The 17,995-nt window shown below is 53.1% G+C and overlaps 1 protein-coding gene across 2 annotated transcripts in view; it reads right to left on the reverse strand.

Moving 5' to 3' along the window:
- The window catches only part of Tbc1d22b (TBC1 domain family member 22B), a 53,029-nt gene that overhangs the window by 12,349 nt on the left and 22,685 nt on the right, over window positions 1–17,995 (reverse strand). For both annotated transcript variants that reach the window (XM_055607093.1, XM_055607094.1), the window contains exons 5-8: window positions 17,680–17,750; window positions 16,457–16,585; window positions 14,560–14,625; window positions 11,296–11,410 (exon numbers count right to left, since the gene is read on the reverse strand). In XM_055607093.1, the coding sequence (XP_055463068.1) occupies window positions 11,296–11,410; window positions 14,560–14,625; window positions 16,457–16,585; window positions 17,680–17,750 (381 nt within the window). The remainder of the gene's footprint in view (window positions 1–11,295; window positions 11,411–14,559; window positions 14,626–16,456; window positions 16,586–17,679; window positions 17,751–17,995) is intronic.

Raw genomic sequence — 17,995 nt, forward strand, 5'->3', positions numbered from 1 at the left:
GACCAAGCAGAGGAGACAAGAAAGCCAGAGAAGGCCTGCCACAGGGCGGCCTCGGTAAGATGGGCTCTCCTGCTCGCTAGCTGGGCACCTGCATGCCTGTCAGAGGCCATGTGCCAGCGCCAAGGCCCTTCGGCTCTGCACAAAAGCCAGGCCCATCAGCGTTGTTTACAAACAGAAGTGTTCACTGCATGCAGCCCTTGTGCCAGGGACACAGTCAGCTGACAAAATCCACTCAGAATCTCATCCTTGCAGTCATGAGAATGACTATAGAGCCCTTTGCCCACACGGCTTCACACTGTTTAACGGTTCCTGGGTCCCCATTCTGCTTGAAGAATGGAAAAGTTAAAATTATATATTTGTGTGTGTGTGTGTGTGTGTGTGTGTGTGCGCGTGCGGTGTGAGATGCCACAGCACGTGTGCGGAGGTCAGAGGACAACTTGTGGAAGCCTGTTCTCTCCTAATGTGTAGATCCAGGGTACTGAACTCAGACCCTCACGCTTGGCAGCGGGAGCCTTTCTCCACTGTGCCATTTCCCTGTCCAAGCACTGTTTTCTTGTAGCTTTTATGAACATCAGAGGCAGACACGGGGGTGGGGACGGAAGCTGTTGGAGACGATGAAGTACTTTCTCAGAAAAGCCAGGACAGCCAGAGCTAACACACGTGAAGTAGTAACTGCCACGCCTCATACATAGTAGGTGCAGAGATTGTTTTAGATGATGTTTCTCAGGAATTTATAATGATGCAGAAGGCACGCTCAGTAGCGGAGAAGAGCGAGGAGGAGTAGGGTTTCTCAGGGCAGACTGTCGATTGCCGCCCGTGCAGTGTGGGCTCACACAGCGGGGCGGGACGGGACAGCTCGGCTCACCGTGCCTTTAGTAGAGGGAGAAGGATTTGATTCTCTTTAACTTTTGTGGGACTTTTAAAAATGGCCCCAATACACATAATTTTTATAGTTGTCCAAAACTGTTTTTAAAGGGGAGCCACATTGACCACGGTTGCCTTTTATCACTAAAAAAAAAAAAAATAATAAAGATTTTGTAAAACAGTATCAACCTTGCAGAAATGAAGAATTCAGATAACACATAATGATCTAATTGGGAGATCACATTAAAACAACAAAAAAAAAACCTTCCAGCTAGGTACTCAGGGAGTGAGAAGCAGGCAGATCTCTGTGAGTTCAAGCCCAGCCTACTCTACAAAGTGAGTCCAGGACAGCCATGGCTACACAGAGAAACCCTGTCTTGAAAAACCAAAACCAAAACCAAACAAACAAGCAAGCAGAACAACTTCCAAGAAATATCACATCTCTGACTTCAGAATCATTATGCATTGGGTTTGGGGGTGGCTGCGGCGTTATTTAAATTTAACTGGGCCCTAAGACTCCACTCCGAGGTCTTCATGTGTGCTGCAGTCCCGGGCTGCTCCACAGACCCCCACTACTCCTGACTCCTCAGGGGCGTGGGCCTGGCTTGCCTCCAAAGCTCACAAGGGCAGACACGGCCTGCGGAGATGCTCAGGCCCTTGGAGAGCGCCTTCCTCAGCAGTGGGCACTCAGTTCCACTCACCCGCCCTGGGCAACAGCCCCCACAGCTGAGACAGGGTGTTCCCACAAGACCACCCCACCTCCTTACACTTTCCCAAAGGAAGGTGCACAGCTCCATATTTACTTCTGATTTTCTAACTTTTATTTTTTTAGATTTTCTTATTTTGTATCTGTCTCACCTGTACGCATATATGTGAACCACGTGCATGCCTGGGGCCCACTGTGGCCAAAAAGGGGCACAGAATCCTCTGGAACTTGAATTATGGAGGACTTCTGAGTCACCGGGGTTGGGAACCGAACCTGGGGCCTCTGCAAGAGCAACAAGCCAAGCAAAAATGCTCCAAAGGGCTGAGCCACCTCTCAGCCCTAACTGACCTTTATTTGATGGGCACTTTGCCTTATGTGTGTATCTCTGCACCTCATGGAATCCCTGGAACTGTAAGCCACCATGTGGGGCTGAGAACTGATCCAGGGTGCTCTGAAGGAGCAGCCAGTGTGTGCAGCTGCTGACCACACTCCATAGCCCTGTTTGCACCTTCAGGCAGGTGTGGGGGGGGGGGCGGACGTGGGGGGGCAGGCAGAGAACAACCTTCAGGAGTTGGTCCTCCCCCTCCACCCTGCTGAATGAGAGGTGGGGTCTCCTTCCAGGCCAGCAAGCTTCCTCGACTGTGCTGTCTGCCTTGCCCTCCCACTGCAGGCCTGCTGGGATTATTCACCACCTTTTACTGGGGCTCTGGCTTTTAAGGCTACACAGCACACACTTGGCTCTGTCTCACGCGGGCAGAGCCCAGTCCTCGCTCTGTTTCTCACATGGAGGTCAGAGAACACTTGTGGGAATCGGTTCTCTCCTGCCACCATGTAGGTCTCGGGGATTGAACTCAGGTCATGAGGCTTGGTGGCAAGCTCCTTCACCTGAGGAACTACCTTACCAGCCCTAATTTCCAGTTTTCTACCCCTACCTTTTGGTTATAAGTAGGAAAAATTACACATAGCTATGAAGAGTCACGAGCTGGCAAGGTGCTACACTTGGTAACTGTGCCATCTCCAAACCTTCAGCTATGCCAAGAGCAAACAGCCTACAGATAAAGTGAACCCTATTCAGGGGCCTCGAGTTGCTGGGCTATGGTCAGCCATGTGCCCTTGGAGCACTTCCTGGGGGTGAAAATGGGGTAGCTCAGGGCACTTCCTGGGGATGGAAAGTGAGATAGCTCAGTGCACTTCCTGGGGGTGAAGAATGGGGTAGCTCAGGGCACTTCCTGAGGATGGAAAGTGGGATAGCTCAGTGCACTTCCTGGAGCTGAAGATTGGGGTAGCTCAGGGCACTTCCTGGGGATGGAAAGGGCTGGGGTGCCCAGAGCTCTTTCTCTGCCTGCTGGGAAACACACTCAACAACTGAGTTGAGCACAGCAGCATAAAAACAGCAGGGAGGGAAGAGTGCGCTCTGAAGGGCTTCATTCACCATAAACAATCTGCTCAGGAGGATCATTAACTGTCCACTTGAGGGAACTCCACACAGAACTGAAGCACAGCAGGAAAGCGAGCCAGCCTCTCAGCCACACACGAGGGCCTCTCGCCTTCGCCTTCAGTTGTCCCGAGTGTGTGGCAGCCCAGGACTGGCCGCAGGGAACAAGTTTAAGGAGTTTATGGCTATTTTAAGAGGCAACGCATCCAAAAGGGGGAAACCGAAAAGCTCTTCATGAAAACAACATTGCCCACTGTGGGCTTGGTCAGAACATGGCCACTGATTAGCTGATAAAATGCACTGAGGCCCTGGCTCCAGTCAACAGCTGGTTTTGCTTGGAACTCTTGGAGTCCTAGCCCCAGGGCAACCAGTGGAGGCTCTGAGGAGAGGAGAGGAGAGAGCTGGCTCTGCTCACTGTCCCAGGCACTTCCCAGGAGCCCAGCAGGGACCCCAGGTCCCAGCTTCTGTGATCCTGCCAGACATGCAAGCTATCAGCGGCAGAAGGCTGTGGAGCATGGTCATTCTCCCCACCCCCAAGACTAGAGTCCCTTGCATACGATGAGCATGGTAGCTCACGCCTTTAATTCCAGCACTTAGGAGGCAGAGGAAAGTGCATCTCTGTGGGTTCGAGGCCAGCCTAGTCTACACTTCAAGTTCCAGAACAGCCAGGGCTCCATCGTGACATGCTGTCTTAAAAACTAAAGAATCTCTTGCACGGCACGTTCTGATCAGAGAAGCACAAGGGCTGGGAGACAGCGCAGAGGGTAAAGCAACTGCCTGCATGCATGAGGGCTCGAGTTAGCTCCAGCAGCCATCTGAAAGCCACACCCTCAACAGTGAGCAGATGAGGCCCTGAGAACACAGACCTTTGCTGCACACAGAAACGGTGCAGGGACCACATGGCTAAAGCCAGGGAGCCAGAGTCCGACAGGGAGACGGCTCTCCGAAAGGCAGGAGAGGGAAGCCAGTCTCAGGCTCTCCTGGAGAAGAGAGCTGCAGGGAGGTGGCTCTGTTCCATGAGGTTCTGCTTGTCGCAGAAGCGCCACTTTGGGTGTGCAGAGGCACTGCTGGCCATAGAGGCCCCATCACACTGGGTCTGTCAATGGGGTGCTGACTCTTAGCTCAGAATGACAGACACAGGGTCTGTGTACACAGTGTGGGACAGCTTAGGCAGATGTGTGTAACAATACCCTGATCACAGTAATTTTAAAAACCAATACTTGGGTTAGAAAGACAGCTCAGCAGCTGAGAGCACATGCTGCTCTCGCCGAGAACCTGGGTTTGGTTCCCAGCGCCCACATGGAATGGCTTACAACTGCCTGCAACCCCAGCTCCAGGAGATCAAATGCCATTTTCTTGCTTCCACGGGTACCTACATGCACATGGCACACACACACACCAACCAGTACTGGAGCACTGACTCATGGCTAAGGGTGATGCTGTTTTTGCAGGGCTTGGTTCCCAGTATCCACATCAGGCGGCTCCCGACTGCCCGTAACTCCGGCTCTAGGGCATCGACCCCTCTAGGATCCACAGGTACTTGTCATGTGCGCATACAAACACCGCATACACCGTTACAAGTAAAAATAAATGTAAAAGACATTGCCAATACTCCTTCAGGTTTTCTCCGCTATTCTGAGGTTCCAGTGCCACTATTCAGCAAAGATCAGTAGCTGGTATTACGTCAGCCTTGGGCAATGATGGAGGACCCTTGGTCCTGTGAACCCAAATAACATGGGAGTCAGGGTAAGTAGGCAGAGAAAAAGCTGGCACACACATATAACCTTCTCAGGCTTTCTTTTCTTTTGGGGGGGAGTGTTTGGTTTTTGAAGGTTTCTCTGTGTAGCCCTAGCTGTGCTGGAACTTGCTTTGTAGACCAGGCAGGCCTTGAAGCTCCGCCTGCCTCTGCCTCCTGAGTAAAAGGCATGCACCATCTCTATCTGGCTTTCTAAAGGCCACCACGGAGATGGGTGGGACATCCTACTGGAGAGAAGGCTAGACTGATGCACACTGACCTGACAAGCCACCCTGACACTGGAGCACTCACCCCTTAGTGACAGGAAACCCAGCAGAGGCCTCTCCAAGGAGCACTCGCATACGTGATAGCACTCAGCTCAGCACCCTAGCTGTCATTACACAGCGGGTGACCTCACACTCCCTGCCTGCCTGTCACCTGAGGCTGCTTCTTCCAGGCTTGGGTCCTAGGAGGGGCACTCTTCAGAAGATTTGGTGTCACTCCCACTCAGTGGTCCTTTCACTGACGACAGGGAATTACAGCTCTTGACCATGTGATTCAACTGAGATGGAGTTTAGCAGTGGGCAGATGGATCGGGTGTTAGAGGTCGGCCTGGAGGTCCCGGGAACTGCGTCTTGCTTCCACCGTGTTTAGATGGAATAGACCCGGGGATTCCTTTGTTGGCTTCCAGCTGCCTTCTGGTCTCTCCAGCCACAGCCTCCGGGACCATCTGCTCCTAGCAGCAGCTAGCACTGACTCTTTGGTCTCTTTGTGGTTAGCTCTGTATTACCGGTCGGCCATGACCTCCCAGATTCGTTAGAATTATTGCACTAAAGAGGAAGCGCCAAAGCTGCAGTGAGCTGCCTGGACACGTGCACACCTCTCTCTGGGCTATCTGACCCAGTAGACATGTCTCAGGGGATGTGGGCCACGCTTCTTCGGAATGTTGGCTGAGGGGCAGCCTGAGGATGCCAAGCATCTCAAGCTGCAATCGCAGGGGCTGAGCATTCTTCCAGGACACGCAGAACCATCTCAACGTGACTGGGGTAAAATCCAGGAGACCATGGATGCTGTCTTGACACTGGAGAAGAACCTGAGGCAGGCCCTCTCAGATCTTCATTCGCTGGGCTCTGCCCAAATAAACCCTCACCTCTTCTTAGAAAACCATTCCTGGATGAGGTGAAGCCAGTCAAGACGGGCAACCACATGACCAAGCGTCACAGCCTGCCCAGGCCACACCCAGCAAACGCAGACTGGCACCCAGCCGTCTCTGGGGGAGTCTCTTCTAGGGACTCATGCCCAAGCCTGACTGGGAGGTCTCCTGGCCTCCTCTGCTCTGCACTGGCCTTTGTCAGGACCCCAACCTGAACTGCTCAAGCCACCGGGCAGCCTTGTAACCACTCTGGAACCCCTTCCAAGTCGTGGACCAAGTAAAAATTAAGCTTTTCAAAATAGCAAAAGCCAACCAAACAAAGAAGTCAGTATAGATGGGGAAAGAGAGGAGCAGGAAGGAGGGGAACAGGAAGGAGGGGAGTAGGAGAAGAGGGAATAGAGTGGGGGCTTCTGGGGACTAGAGATGCTCCAAGTCCTCTGTGGGTGTGACACATGTGTCTACATAAAGTTCACATTTAGAGAAGCAAACAAAAGGACCAGAGACATGGCTCAGCCTGTAAAGACACTTGCTGTGTGTGTAAGTCTGGGGAGCTGAGCTTGATCTCTCTCTTGATATCTCTCTCTCTCTCTCTCTCTCTCTCTCTCAGGCACACTATAACAAATGAAATAAAAGATTATTTTTAAAATGTCAACCAAAAAAAATGACCTCTTGAGGCAATAATGACCCTGTCATTGCTGGGGTTACTCCTCCAGTTTCATCTTTGGTCTGGACACCAGCCAGCCATGGTGTGGCAGAGAGAAATGGAGGTGACGATCCCTCGGAATCTGTCACAGGAGAGGGGGCACCTCCCACACTGGCAGGGCGGGGTGGGGAGTAATGAGAGTAACACCCATGGCACCCGAGGATGCTCAGCAACTCCTCTTCCTCGGGACTCTGCTCAGTATCTCCCCACTGCTCTACTGAAAACTTGCTTCTTGCCAGGCATGGTGGGGCATGCCTTAGCCCCAGCACTTGGCCAGCAGAGGCAGAAGGATCTCTGTGAGTTCAAGGCCAGCCTAGTCTACCAGGTGAGTTCTAGGACAGTCAGGACTACACAGAGAAAGTCTGTCTTGAAACAAACAAACAACAAAAAGCCCTGCTCCCTGGACCAGTGAGACGGCTCTGCAGGTAAGGCGTGTGATGCCGAGCCTGATGACCTGGGTTTGGTCCCTGGAATGCGGAAGGATGCAACCAGCTCTCAGAAGCTGTCCTCTGCCTTCCACATGTGCACAAGCCCCGCCCCCCCCCCCCCCCCCCCCAATATAGAAATAAAATTGTGTTAGGAAACAAAACACCCTGCTTCCTGTTTCCAGCACAGCCAGCACAGCCCCGGCCACTGCCGTGTCTTTCTGATTTGTCTTCAGCACTTGCTGTGCTTTGGAAGGCAGAGCTCACAGTGGCAATGCCTTTTCTCAAGGGAGTGCATGCTCTGGGCAGGACGCAGGACGGGCAAACCCCTATCAAATAAGGCCGCCCAGGCTTGGCTTCTCCTGCAGATCACACCCCTTTTTGCCTTGGCACCACAAAGTGCTGTGGCAAAGCCGGGCCTTTGCTGAGACAATGGTGTCATGCTGTCTGGACTCAGGAGCCACCAGGAACAAGATAGCATCACTTACAAAGTACGCAGCCATCGGCCTCTAAGTGTACCCAGCGTGGGCATTTTGTCATCATAGTGCAAAACCGGCAAAGGCAACACTTCACAAAATCTAACAAGTGCTTTCCACCTTTTTAAATTTAGCATCTGTTTCTCCCAACCATATATACATAAACACATGTTTTTTCACTCTAGGACAGTTTTATTAGCATGAAAAACAAGAGAGGCAGACTGCAAGTCCTGGTAGCTTCCAGGAGAAAGGAGATGAAGAGGAGGAGGAGGAGGAGGAGAGCCATTCTGTTTGCAGTGGACTCTGACAAGCAGCCACATGGCAAAGGGAGAGGGGGCTTCGGAGGGACTGAGCAAGCCCACCCACAGGCTTTCAGATGCGATGAGGAGGCTTTTCTGAAGGTATAATGTCTACACGGCAAACCGCACAGACAGCAGTCCTGACACGTCCCCACATCTGTAGGTAACGGCAGTAAAACTGTGACGTGGGGGGGGGGGGGCAGGGTAGTTTCCATGAGGCAGGAGAGCTCCCTTCCTGTCCACGCCCAGGTGGAGGCACCCTGGGTGCCGCAGACTGCCTTTGCGCACTTTGGGCCCTGTGTTTACGCAATCATGCAGTGTGTGCTTCTCCCAGGAGCTGGCACAGGGCTGCACACATCAGTGGCATGTCCCTTTGACGGCGGGGTACTGCTCCACAGTATGAACGGCGATAGATGGCCAGTGCAGCTACTTACAGCTTTTGCCTATGAATAAGTTGCTGTGAATATTCTTGCTGTCTCGTTAGAGTTGTACGTTTTTGTTGTCCTCGAACAAGTATCTAGGAGCGGAAGGCAGGGTGTTTTGCCTGCTCTGCTCATGGTCCCCTCCCCAGTCCTAAGGGCACACCTCCAGACTTCAGAGGCCCACCTCACACTTGTGCAGTAGCAGAAGTGTGATGCACTGCCCCCCAGTGGCCATGCCTGGCGCAGCTCCGCTAGCTTCCCAGCATCCTGTGCCCAAACCACGGGCTACGGGGGTCTCCTTCTATGTATGTGTGCTCGCCACAGTGAAGGCATGGGAGGAGGGGAGGATCTTCAGATGGTCTCTGGTCTCCAAACATGAGATCTGGTGATGGACGGCATGGGATGTGCAGCTGGGGAAGGTGACTCGGCTACAGGACACTACTAAGTTCCAGGAGGGCGTGATGGGACAGTATGCCTGCGGTGTTGGGGAGGGCTTCTGGGCAGAAGGCTTCTCAGGAGGGAGTCACTCAGGAATTAAGGAGACAGAGCACAATAAGGCTTCAGGTTTAAAATGTTGTTCTAGGAGCCTGTGAGATGGCTCAGCAGGAAGGGTTCTTGTCATCAAGCCTGAAGACCTGAATTTGATTCTGGGAACCCACATGGTACAAAGAGGAAACTGACTCCTGCAACTTGTCCTTGGTCCCACCCTACCCCCTCCTCCCATACACTAAAAAATTAAAACTGCTGAGCTGAGCGAGTGAGGCAAGGAGCAGGACTCCCAGAGCCTCACCCATCAAGCTTCAGAACCTGGGTCTGTTAGTGGCTTGTGACAGATGCCACGGAAAGGGTCTCAGGACAGGAGCCCAAGACTTCGTGTCAATGGCAGGAATGGAAGACAAGGTGAAGCAGATGAAGTGAGATGGAGAGGCCGGACTGCCAGCTCAGCAGTCTAGGCTTACCTACGTCAGTCGGGGGAAATGGCAGGCAAGAATGAGGTTCAGGAAACAGCTATGGGGCTGCAGATGGGCTCAGGGACAGAGGTCTGCTCAGCATGCACAGCCCTGGAGTCACCAGAGCCTTATGATTGCCTGGACACGGGAAAGTGACAAAGGGAGTTCTGAGTTCAGTGACAGACACTATTTGTAGAGACGTGCTTGGGGCCAAGGCTAGCTGTGGACAATTTCTCTGCCAACTCCAAGCAGACGCAGGGCTGAGTTTGCTGGTTTTGACTCTTTCGTAACAAGTGTGACAGGGCACAAAGCAAACGCAGGAGCTAGGTGGCTAATTATAAAAGCTGGAGAGGGCTAGCAAGATGGCACGGTAGGTGAAAGTGGCTGCCACCAAGCCGGAGGACCTGAGTTCAAGTCCAAGACACACATAATAGAGGTGAAAACCAAGTCCCACTAGTGTCCTGTGATCTCTGCGCGCGCGTGCGCACGCGCACGCACGCACACACACGCGCACACACACACACACACACAGGCTTCACACACACGTTTTTAAAACGTAGTAGAGAGAGAAATAAAGTAACAAAAGGCATGCAGTTTACTTGGTGTTGAAACAATCTGCCATTTAACTGGAATAATAATTTTAAATCTCAATCCCTGACATACAGGAAAATGAATTACGAGTGAATTTCTGTTTGTGTGTGAGTGTGAACCAGGGGACCAGGTTCCTGGCTCACAGCCATCTCTAACTGCAGTTCCATGAGATCCAACTCTCTCTTCTGGGCTCCACAGGCACCAGGTTCGCACATATTGACATACATGCAGGCAAGGCAAAGACTTATATAAACAGCTGCGCAGAGAGATGGCTCAGTGGCTAAGAGCACTTACTGCTCTTAGCGAAAGCCAGGGCACACTGGGCAGCACCGTAACTCCAGTGCCAAGGGGTCTGCTGCCCTCTTTTGGGCCTTGAGGGCACCTGTATCTACATGCACATGCAGAGCCAATTTTAAAATGTTTAAGGATGGATAATCAAGGGCCACAGGCTGTGCTGCCTGTTTTGATGCAGACAACTCTCAGGCATGAGACAGCCAAGGACAGACAGGGCTCTAGGCTCAGCCATGGTCAAGCCACAGAACGAGCAAAGGCACTGAGGTCAGAGGTTCTGCCTGAGTTTGGAAGACTCACTAGGCCACTCCCCCTCAGCGCTGCCAGCCTGGAGAGCGGGTTGGGACCTCTACTTCACAGAGCTGCTGGGGCCCCGAGATCGGCATGCCATAGCACTTGGTAAAGAGCTTGACTCGGGTGGGTTTCTGGGGCTCCTTCCGATGTTCTTTTCTGGCTGGTTTGGGCTTTGTACTTGCTTGCTGTTTGTTTGATCTTCTGAGACAGGGTTTCACTGTGCAGTCCAGGCTAGAACTCGAAATCCTCCGGCCTCATGCTGGGATTATAAGCATGTGCCACCTGACTGCTGGTTCCTTCACATATTTGGATTCCTACCCATGCCCCTAAGTAGTTGACAGGGAGCTGCACTGGTCACAGGGTGGGGGTGACTCTATAAGCACAGCAACAGAGGAAACCCAGGAGGAAAAACAGTCCTCGGCTCCTTTAAGATTCTGACTGACCGGGCCGCTGGAAGCGGCTGGACTGTGGGATAGTCGCGGCGAGCTCTCAAAATTAACTCTCCGCAATGACAAGAGCCACGGGGTCAGGACAGAGGAGTGGGGAGAGGCCGGACCCACGCCATCCTCCCTGCATGCTCACACCACTCCTGAGGTCCAGCATGGGTGCGGTACTTAACCACCAATGCCAGTGTCACACATGGGCACCGGATCTGAGACACGTTTGGAGAATCTTAAGATAATCCAGTTAAGCCAGCACGCTATCTGTTCCTGGCAGAACGGAAGTGCGCCGCGAGGCTGTTCTTGTGAGGAAGCAGGTCTTGTAGGTGACATGTGCGATCATCTCAAGAGATAGCCTTCAAGCTGCCTCGGCTGCCCAGACTGCTCTGCGTGGAGCAGCGGGGCTACCTGTCTCACTGTGGGCGAGCCCCGGCCAGCAGCGGCACACCTGCGGACACACCTGCGGACACACGCACACAGACGGCAAGCAACAGCGCACTCGGATTCTTACCCACATATTCCGAGAGGAAGACGACAAAGAACGGAGTGACCAGGTCATTAATTCCCTGGACATACCCACTGGCGGGGTGCCGGATGGCCCAGATAAAGAGAATTCTTTCAAAGATCTAGGAAGAGGAGAAGGAAAGGGGACGTGAGTGTTAACTTCTTCCTCCTCTCACCCGCTTTACCATTTACCTTGGATTAGTGAAAAGTTCTGAGAAATTTTCAAAGTGCTATGGGGCGAAGGAAGAGAATCAGAGAGCTCGGAACATGTGAGCGTCTCTGCCCAGCGCTTCTTGTCCTCTCTCTGTCAGTATCTGATGACCATGACAGGGCACAAATGGGTGACAGGATCCTGAACTCCGCCCCTTCTCTGTGTCAGGGAGCGAGGTGTGCCACACGACAGCTCTGGTGTGCTTTTCTACGCCTTCCTTGGTCACCACAGGACTGAGAGAGGAAGCACCACGCTCCCTCGGAGAAGGAAAGAGCTCAATATTCCATTCTGGGGCCTGGAGAGATGGCTCTGTGGCTAAGACCCTGGTACCCACGCATCAGCCCACAACTATCGGTAACTCCAGGGGATCCATCGCCCTCTTCTGGCCTCCACGGGCACTGCAGGCACATGATGCCCATAAATGGGTGCAGGCAAACACTCAGACACATAAAATAAGATCTAAAATAATAATAATAATAATAATAATAATAATAATAATAATAATAATAATGATAATAATAGGGTTTTCTGGTTCAGCCTGATTAGGGTTGGTGACAATCTCTTCTTGTATTAAGTCCCTTTATGCACCAGGATGCAACCACCTATCTGCTGGGTTAGGGCTGGGGAGACGGATCAGCAGCCAACGGCATTCACCACTAAGCCTGACAACCTGAGCTTGATCCCCAAGACCCGCATGGTGACAGAAGGAAAGTCCTGATGCCCTGTCCTTGGATCTCTACACACATGCCGTGGCGTGCACACCCCCCCCCAAATAAACAAACGCAACAATACAAAAGTAAAACCATACAGGTCCTGCAGGCTTCTGCAGTCAGGGGGCTTGGGACAGAGGGAACCCATGGGAGAGCCTTTGGGGGTTACACATCTCAATTAAAATATGTCAGAGGCCTTGTGGGGGACAGAAAGAGAGCTTCATGGCCCCTTGCAGAGTCCCGCCCCATCCCATCCGCAGGTGCCGCTCTGCGTCACTGGGCTTTCTGAGCTCCATCTTCTCTCAGTGCAGTGACAAATGTTCACTGGCTCTGTCCTGCCGGCCATGACCCCCGGGCCTGGCACTTCTGGAGAACGGCTTTGTGCTAGCCTGGATCTTTATGACACACACAGGAGGGACAGCAGAGGCGATGATGAAGACAGGATAATGGGCCAAGGGATCAGACGGCCTCCATAGCACACCACACCCCAGCCAGTCCTCAAGACAAGGACTTCCAAAGAGAATGCAAAGAGGGAAGAGTTAGACAGCTTTTGGAGGTGGTCAGCTAGGGTAGGGACGATGTAAGGACCCTAGAGACACACTGAAGGCTGTCAGCCCCTCTCGGAGAGTCTGGTGGGGAGAGCTGGGAAGCACCCCCACAGTGAGCTGGCCTTGCTGCTTCCACCAGAATTACCCTGTGTCCCCTATGGTTGGAGGAGGTGTGATGTCCTTGTTTTATGATACTCTCCGAAGGGAGTCCTCCTGCACTCAGTCTAAACGACCCTTTCTACCTCAGAAATGTAGCCCAGGCTATACCCACTGTGTCCTGGAAAAAAAAATCCCAAGCTTTCCCGGCCCTACTGTTTCCCTGCATCTCTGTTACCTGTCTCTATCTCATGCAGAACACTTGCCCAGCATGTATGGGCCCTGAATTTGATCCCCAGTGTCACAAAAACCAAACAATTGTCTCCAGGTTGGTCTTCTGGAAGGCCTCACGGAGCCTGCTACTCCAGAGTCTCTGTCGGGTCTGCAACCCTGTCAGCATGGTGGTGGGCTAGTCCTCTGCGCCTCCATTCGCTAAAAATAACACGCCCAGTGCAGAGGGGTGATGCCAGCAAAAGTGCAGAGAGTAAAGTGTGAGCTTCCATTTCTGCACGTCGTTCCACTAGTTGGAGACGCCCGTTAAGCTGCTGGTCACAACCCTAGGATGAGAGCTGGCACACGGGAGCGAAAGGCACAGACGTGAGCATGGCAGGGTGGAAGGAGGAGGAAGCAGGGCTAGCCTTCAGAGGCCGGATGGGGGAACAAAGGAATGCGTTTTCAACTTCCTTTGTGCTGCGCCTTATAATGTTTCAACCCTATGGTGTTGGAAGTTACAATCCATGTGCAAATGGAATTATGAATATTATCCACAGCCACTGAAGTTATCCTTCCAACCATTCCTCTCTATTTCGGGAAGAACTCAAAGCCTGTTTCAAAAGCGCTGACGCTCCACATCCTGACTGCAGCAGCAAAGGAAGCTGCTGGTGTCACGAGTGATTGTCCCCACTTGAGTCAAGCCAAAGGGGACAGGGCGGGAGGGCTCAGTGGGTGAAGGAATCTGCTGACAAGACTGAAGACCAGGACCAACACAGGGAAAGAGAAAACCAACCCCGTCAGTGTTCCTCACACACACACTCTCACACAGACACACAGACACACAGACACACACACACACACACACACACACACAATACACACACACACACACACACACACACACGCACGCACGCTGCACCCTCCACAACATTCATACATACATAATGTAATAAAAACATTTCAATGAAAGCATTCCTGACACTGAATTAAACCAGACACAAAATGACAAAAACCATGTAATTCTATTTATCTGATGTATTTAGAGTGGCCACAGCCATAGACAAAAGGTAGAACGGTGGCGGCAGGGAAGGGGGTTACTATTTAATGCATACTGAATTTAAGTGGGGGGAAAAAAGGAAGACTGTCTGGAGACAGATGAAGGGGTGACCAGGGAACTCAAACGCATGAAATGCCACTGAAGTAGAAACTGTTAATTACCCAGTGCTCACTGAAAAAGGGAACAACATGGCAAATTCATGCTATGTATATTTTATCCCAATTAGAAAGTCACCATTCCACCTTAAAAAGAACACACCCAGCAACAGGAACTTTATGATAAGATTCTTCCTGCCTCAGGCCTTGGGGCAGAGCACGACTTGGTCCCCAGGCTTGCTACAAAGGATGAGGGTGGAAGAAGTATTCTGGTCCCAAAGTGCCACCCGTGGACATGGGGCACCCCCGCAGAAGGACCAGACAGTAAGGAATCCGCTCACCTCCTGGACGAGCGGCTGCTGGAACAATGGAATGAGAGGGTTCGTCCTTGGAATGTCAATGTGAATCTGAAAAACAGAAGCCACAGCCCACACATGAACACCAGTGTGTAAGGTGTCGGGGTCACAGGAGCACTCAGCGCTCAGCTTTAAGAGGACAGAGAGCCCAGCCACAGCCGCCTAAGAGGACTGTGCTCCCATGTTGGCCGCAGCTCAGAAAGAAAACACCCACATACGCCACTCAGCCAGCCCAGGGTCACCCCTCGGCCTCCCAGGGCCCCTCTGGCTCTCGAGCTGGATGCCCCGGGAAGGCACTGTTCGCCAGATACGGTCAGTGTGCTCCCCTCTTTCAGGGTCTCATTCAGTCACAGTTCCTAAGAGTCTGCTGTGGTGGTGCAGGCCTGTGTTCCCAGGACCCAAGAGGCTAAGGCCAGGCTGGGCTATACTGCAAGTTCAAGGCCAGCCTAGGCAACACAATGAAACTCTCTTTAAAAAAAAAAAGAGAGAGAGAGAGAAAGAGAGAAAGAAAAAAAGAAAGAAGCCAGCTAGGAGTGGTTAATAGTAATTTCAGCATTCCTGTAATCCCAGTACTGGAGAGACAGAGGCAGGCTAGCCTGGTCTATGGCCTGAGCTAAAGGCCAGGCGGTGATACATAGTGAGACAATGTCTATACAGCAAACAAACCCCACAACTATTGCTAGGATTCAAAGGAGCTCCTGCTGTTAGAAATGTGCTAGCGCAGAGAACCAGGACAGGAAGTGCTCTCGACATCAGTGAGCGAAGAAGGGTCAGCGCGGCCTGCAGTAACCAGAGCTGTGGCTCTCACTTCTGCTACAATAGGTCACTGTAGTTAGCACTGGCTCTGAGGCCTCTCCAACGCCCAGGCTAACTTCCTAAAGCCAGTGTCCCCACCAGAAGAGGCCTCTGCATTCTGGGGCAGTCACAGCAGCTGTCCACTGCCCACCTTGGCAGCCCCACCTCCCCCGTGAGGCTCCCTGCAGGCAATGGGCGCCAAGTGGGCACACGGCACTCTCAGGCACACGCTGATGTCACAGGGGACCGACCACTTCCTAGCTCTCTGCCTTTGCTGTGGGTCCCACGGCCCTTAATCCTCACAGGATGGCCTGTGGCCAACAGCACTTCTCTTAACAGGGAGCGTGCCAGAACAGGCCTCACCTCCTCCTGCACCTACTGGTAATCCAAGGTGTGTGTGTGTTGTATGTGCATGCGCGCGCGTACTCCAGTACATGTGTCTATGGGTACATGCATGTATACAGTGTGTGCAGTGTGCACATGTGAATCTGCTGAGTGTGTGTATGCATGGGTACACGTGTGTGTACACTTGTGAACGTGTGTGGTGATCTGTACACACACGGAAGACGAGAAGCGGCACCGCTGACCAGTGCTAAAAGCCATACCTACCCGAGGACAGGGGTAGCACACACCTATGACCCCAGCAGTCAGGAAACTGAGGCAAGTTAGTCAGCCTGAGTTAGAGTAAGACTCTGTCTCGGAAGCAAACAAACAAAGAAATTCAGGGGCCGGCTCAGCAGCTCAGAGTGCAGCTGCTCCTCCTGAAGACCTGAGTTTGGTTTCCAGACTCACATCGCATAGCTCAGAACCGCCTCTCACTCCAGCTCCAAGGATTCAACACCCTCTTCTGGCTTCCACAGGCACCTGAACTCACGTGCACCTACGCACGTACGCATGTACACACACACACACACACACACACACACACACACACACACACATCCCCCAATGGTGACTTCTATTTATTTAAATGCTAAGTCACAGCTGCTGAGTGAGAAGGCGGGTCTCAACAGGATCCCTGACTGTGCCCGGGGCCCTGGGAGCCCTGCGGATGCTCAGAGAGCACAGGCGGGGCACGGGCACACACCTGTCGGTAGGTGTCCTGGTGGTGCTCCTCATTGCGAGAGTCGTAGTACTGCTGAATGAAGCCGAAGTATTCCTCCCGCTTCCGCTGCAGCGTCAGCTTCCGCCGCTCAGTGTTTGCCGGCAGGTAGCCCTAAGGACGACAGTGGCCGTCAGAGGGTGCAGTGTCGCAGGAACTGAAGAACATACTGAGGACAGAGCCTTTCCGGTTCGGGCCACCCGACGCTTGCCCTCTTCAGGACGGTGGACGGCAGACAGGCAGATGTCGCGAGGCGGCCTTCCCTGCTTGCTTCTGGTTTGTCCCACACCCTTCACAGCCTGCTGTGGGGCTCCCAGAGCTGGCACCAGCCAGCAGTGAGTGGAGGTCAGCAGGAGGGGCCCCAGCCACAGCCTCCAAGGGAAGGACAAGGACCTGGCAGCTTCCGTGACACTGGATTACATACTCTTCTCCAGTGTGGCATGGGAGCCTCAGCTCCCAGGCTGAACAGGGTCTGTGATTTAGCAGCCTGTAACCAGGCTGGCGGCCTGGACGCCACTCTTGTTCCTAAATCTCCTGTTCCCTTTCGGCTGGCCAAACTCATTCTGAGCAGCCTCTGACCTTGCCGGGAGTGGCAGCGGCACTGAGCACCGCTGTGAGAGCAGGGCAGGGCAGTGTCAAGAGGCCCTTCCTCTCCCTTCCTCTCCAAGGCATTTACGGAGGCCTTCCATGGTGGGGGCCTGAGGACAGGCTCCTGGGGTGTGCACAGAGCACCTGGCCCCATTCGGGCAAACAGGCCTTTGAGAGGCCTAAGCGAGTGAACGGACTCCAGACTTGGAAACCAACCATTGCAAAGCAGGAGCTGGTGGCACCTGCTGTGGGGCAGGGAGGCTAGCCTGGCTTCCCGGAGGCCCTCGGACCGGCTCTTCACAGCTGGGGAGGGGTCTGGTGCTTGCTCAAAGCCAGTGCTGGGACCCCCCTGTCCTGCTAGATCCCTCGTCATAGTTACCAAAGTCACACTGTGACCACAGGGGCCAGCTCCAGTGCTTCGCCACATAGGACTGTGGAAATACACTCACCTGTAGGTGTGGGAATACACTCTCAAGGATGTGTCTCTTTGAACACATCCCCACAGCTGTGCCAGGCCACAAGACTAGAGAAGTCTACGGCACAAGACCAACGTTGGCAGGCAGAGAGCTGTGAGAGGCCCACGCCTCTCTGCATGGTGGGGTGGTGGGGGGGAGACTCACCGACAGGAGTCTCCAGGTCACTGGTCGGACTTCCCTGGGCACGCCTGGCCAGCTCCACTTCCTCAGTTCATCTACACACAGGAAACAGACTCACTGAATCAGTCTTCCCACAAACGTCCCAAGCCAACCTTGGCCGGGTGTCTCCTGCCACCAAATAAGATCACAGCGCCATCACTTGATGAGCCAAGCCAGGAGAGGCTCCTCACCAGTCCTGATCGACAGGGTGCCAACGGCACCTGCAGCAGCCATCCGCTCAGAGAAGGCGTGTGTGTGTGTGTGTGTGTGTGTGTGTGTGTGTGTGTGTGTGTGTGTGTGT

Source organism: Psammomys obesus, unplaced genomic scaffold (genome assembly GCF_907164565.1).
Source record: "Psammomys obesus unplaced genomic scaffold, mPsaObe1.curated_primary_1811, whole genome shotgun sequence".
In the NCBI taxonomy this organism is placed as follows: Eukaryota; Metazoa; Chordata; class Mammalia; order Rodentia; family Muridae; genus Psammomys; species Psammomys obesus.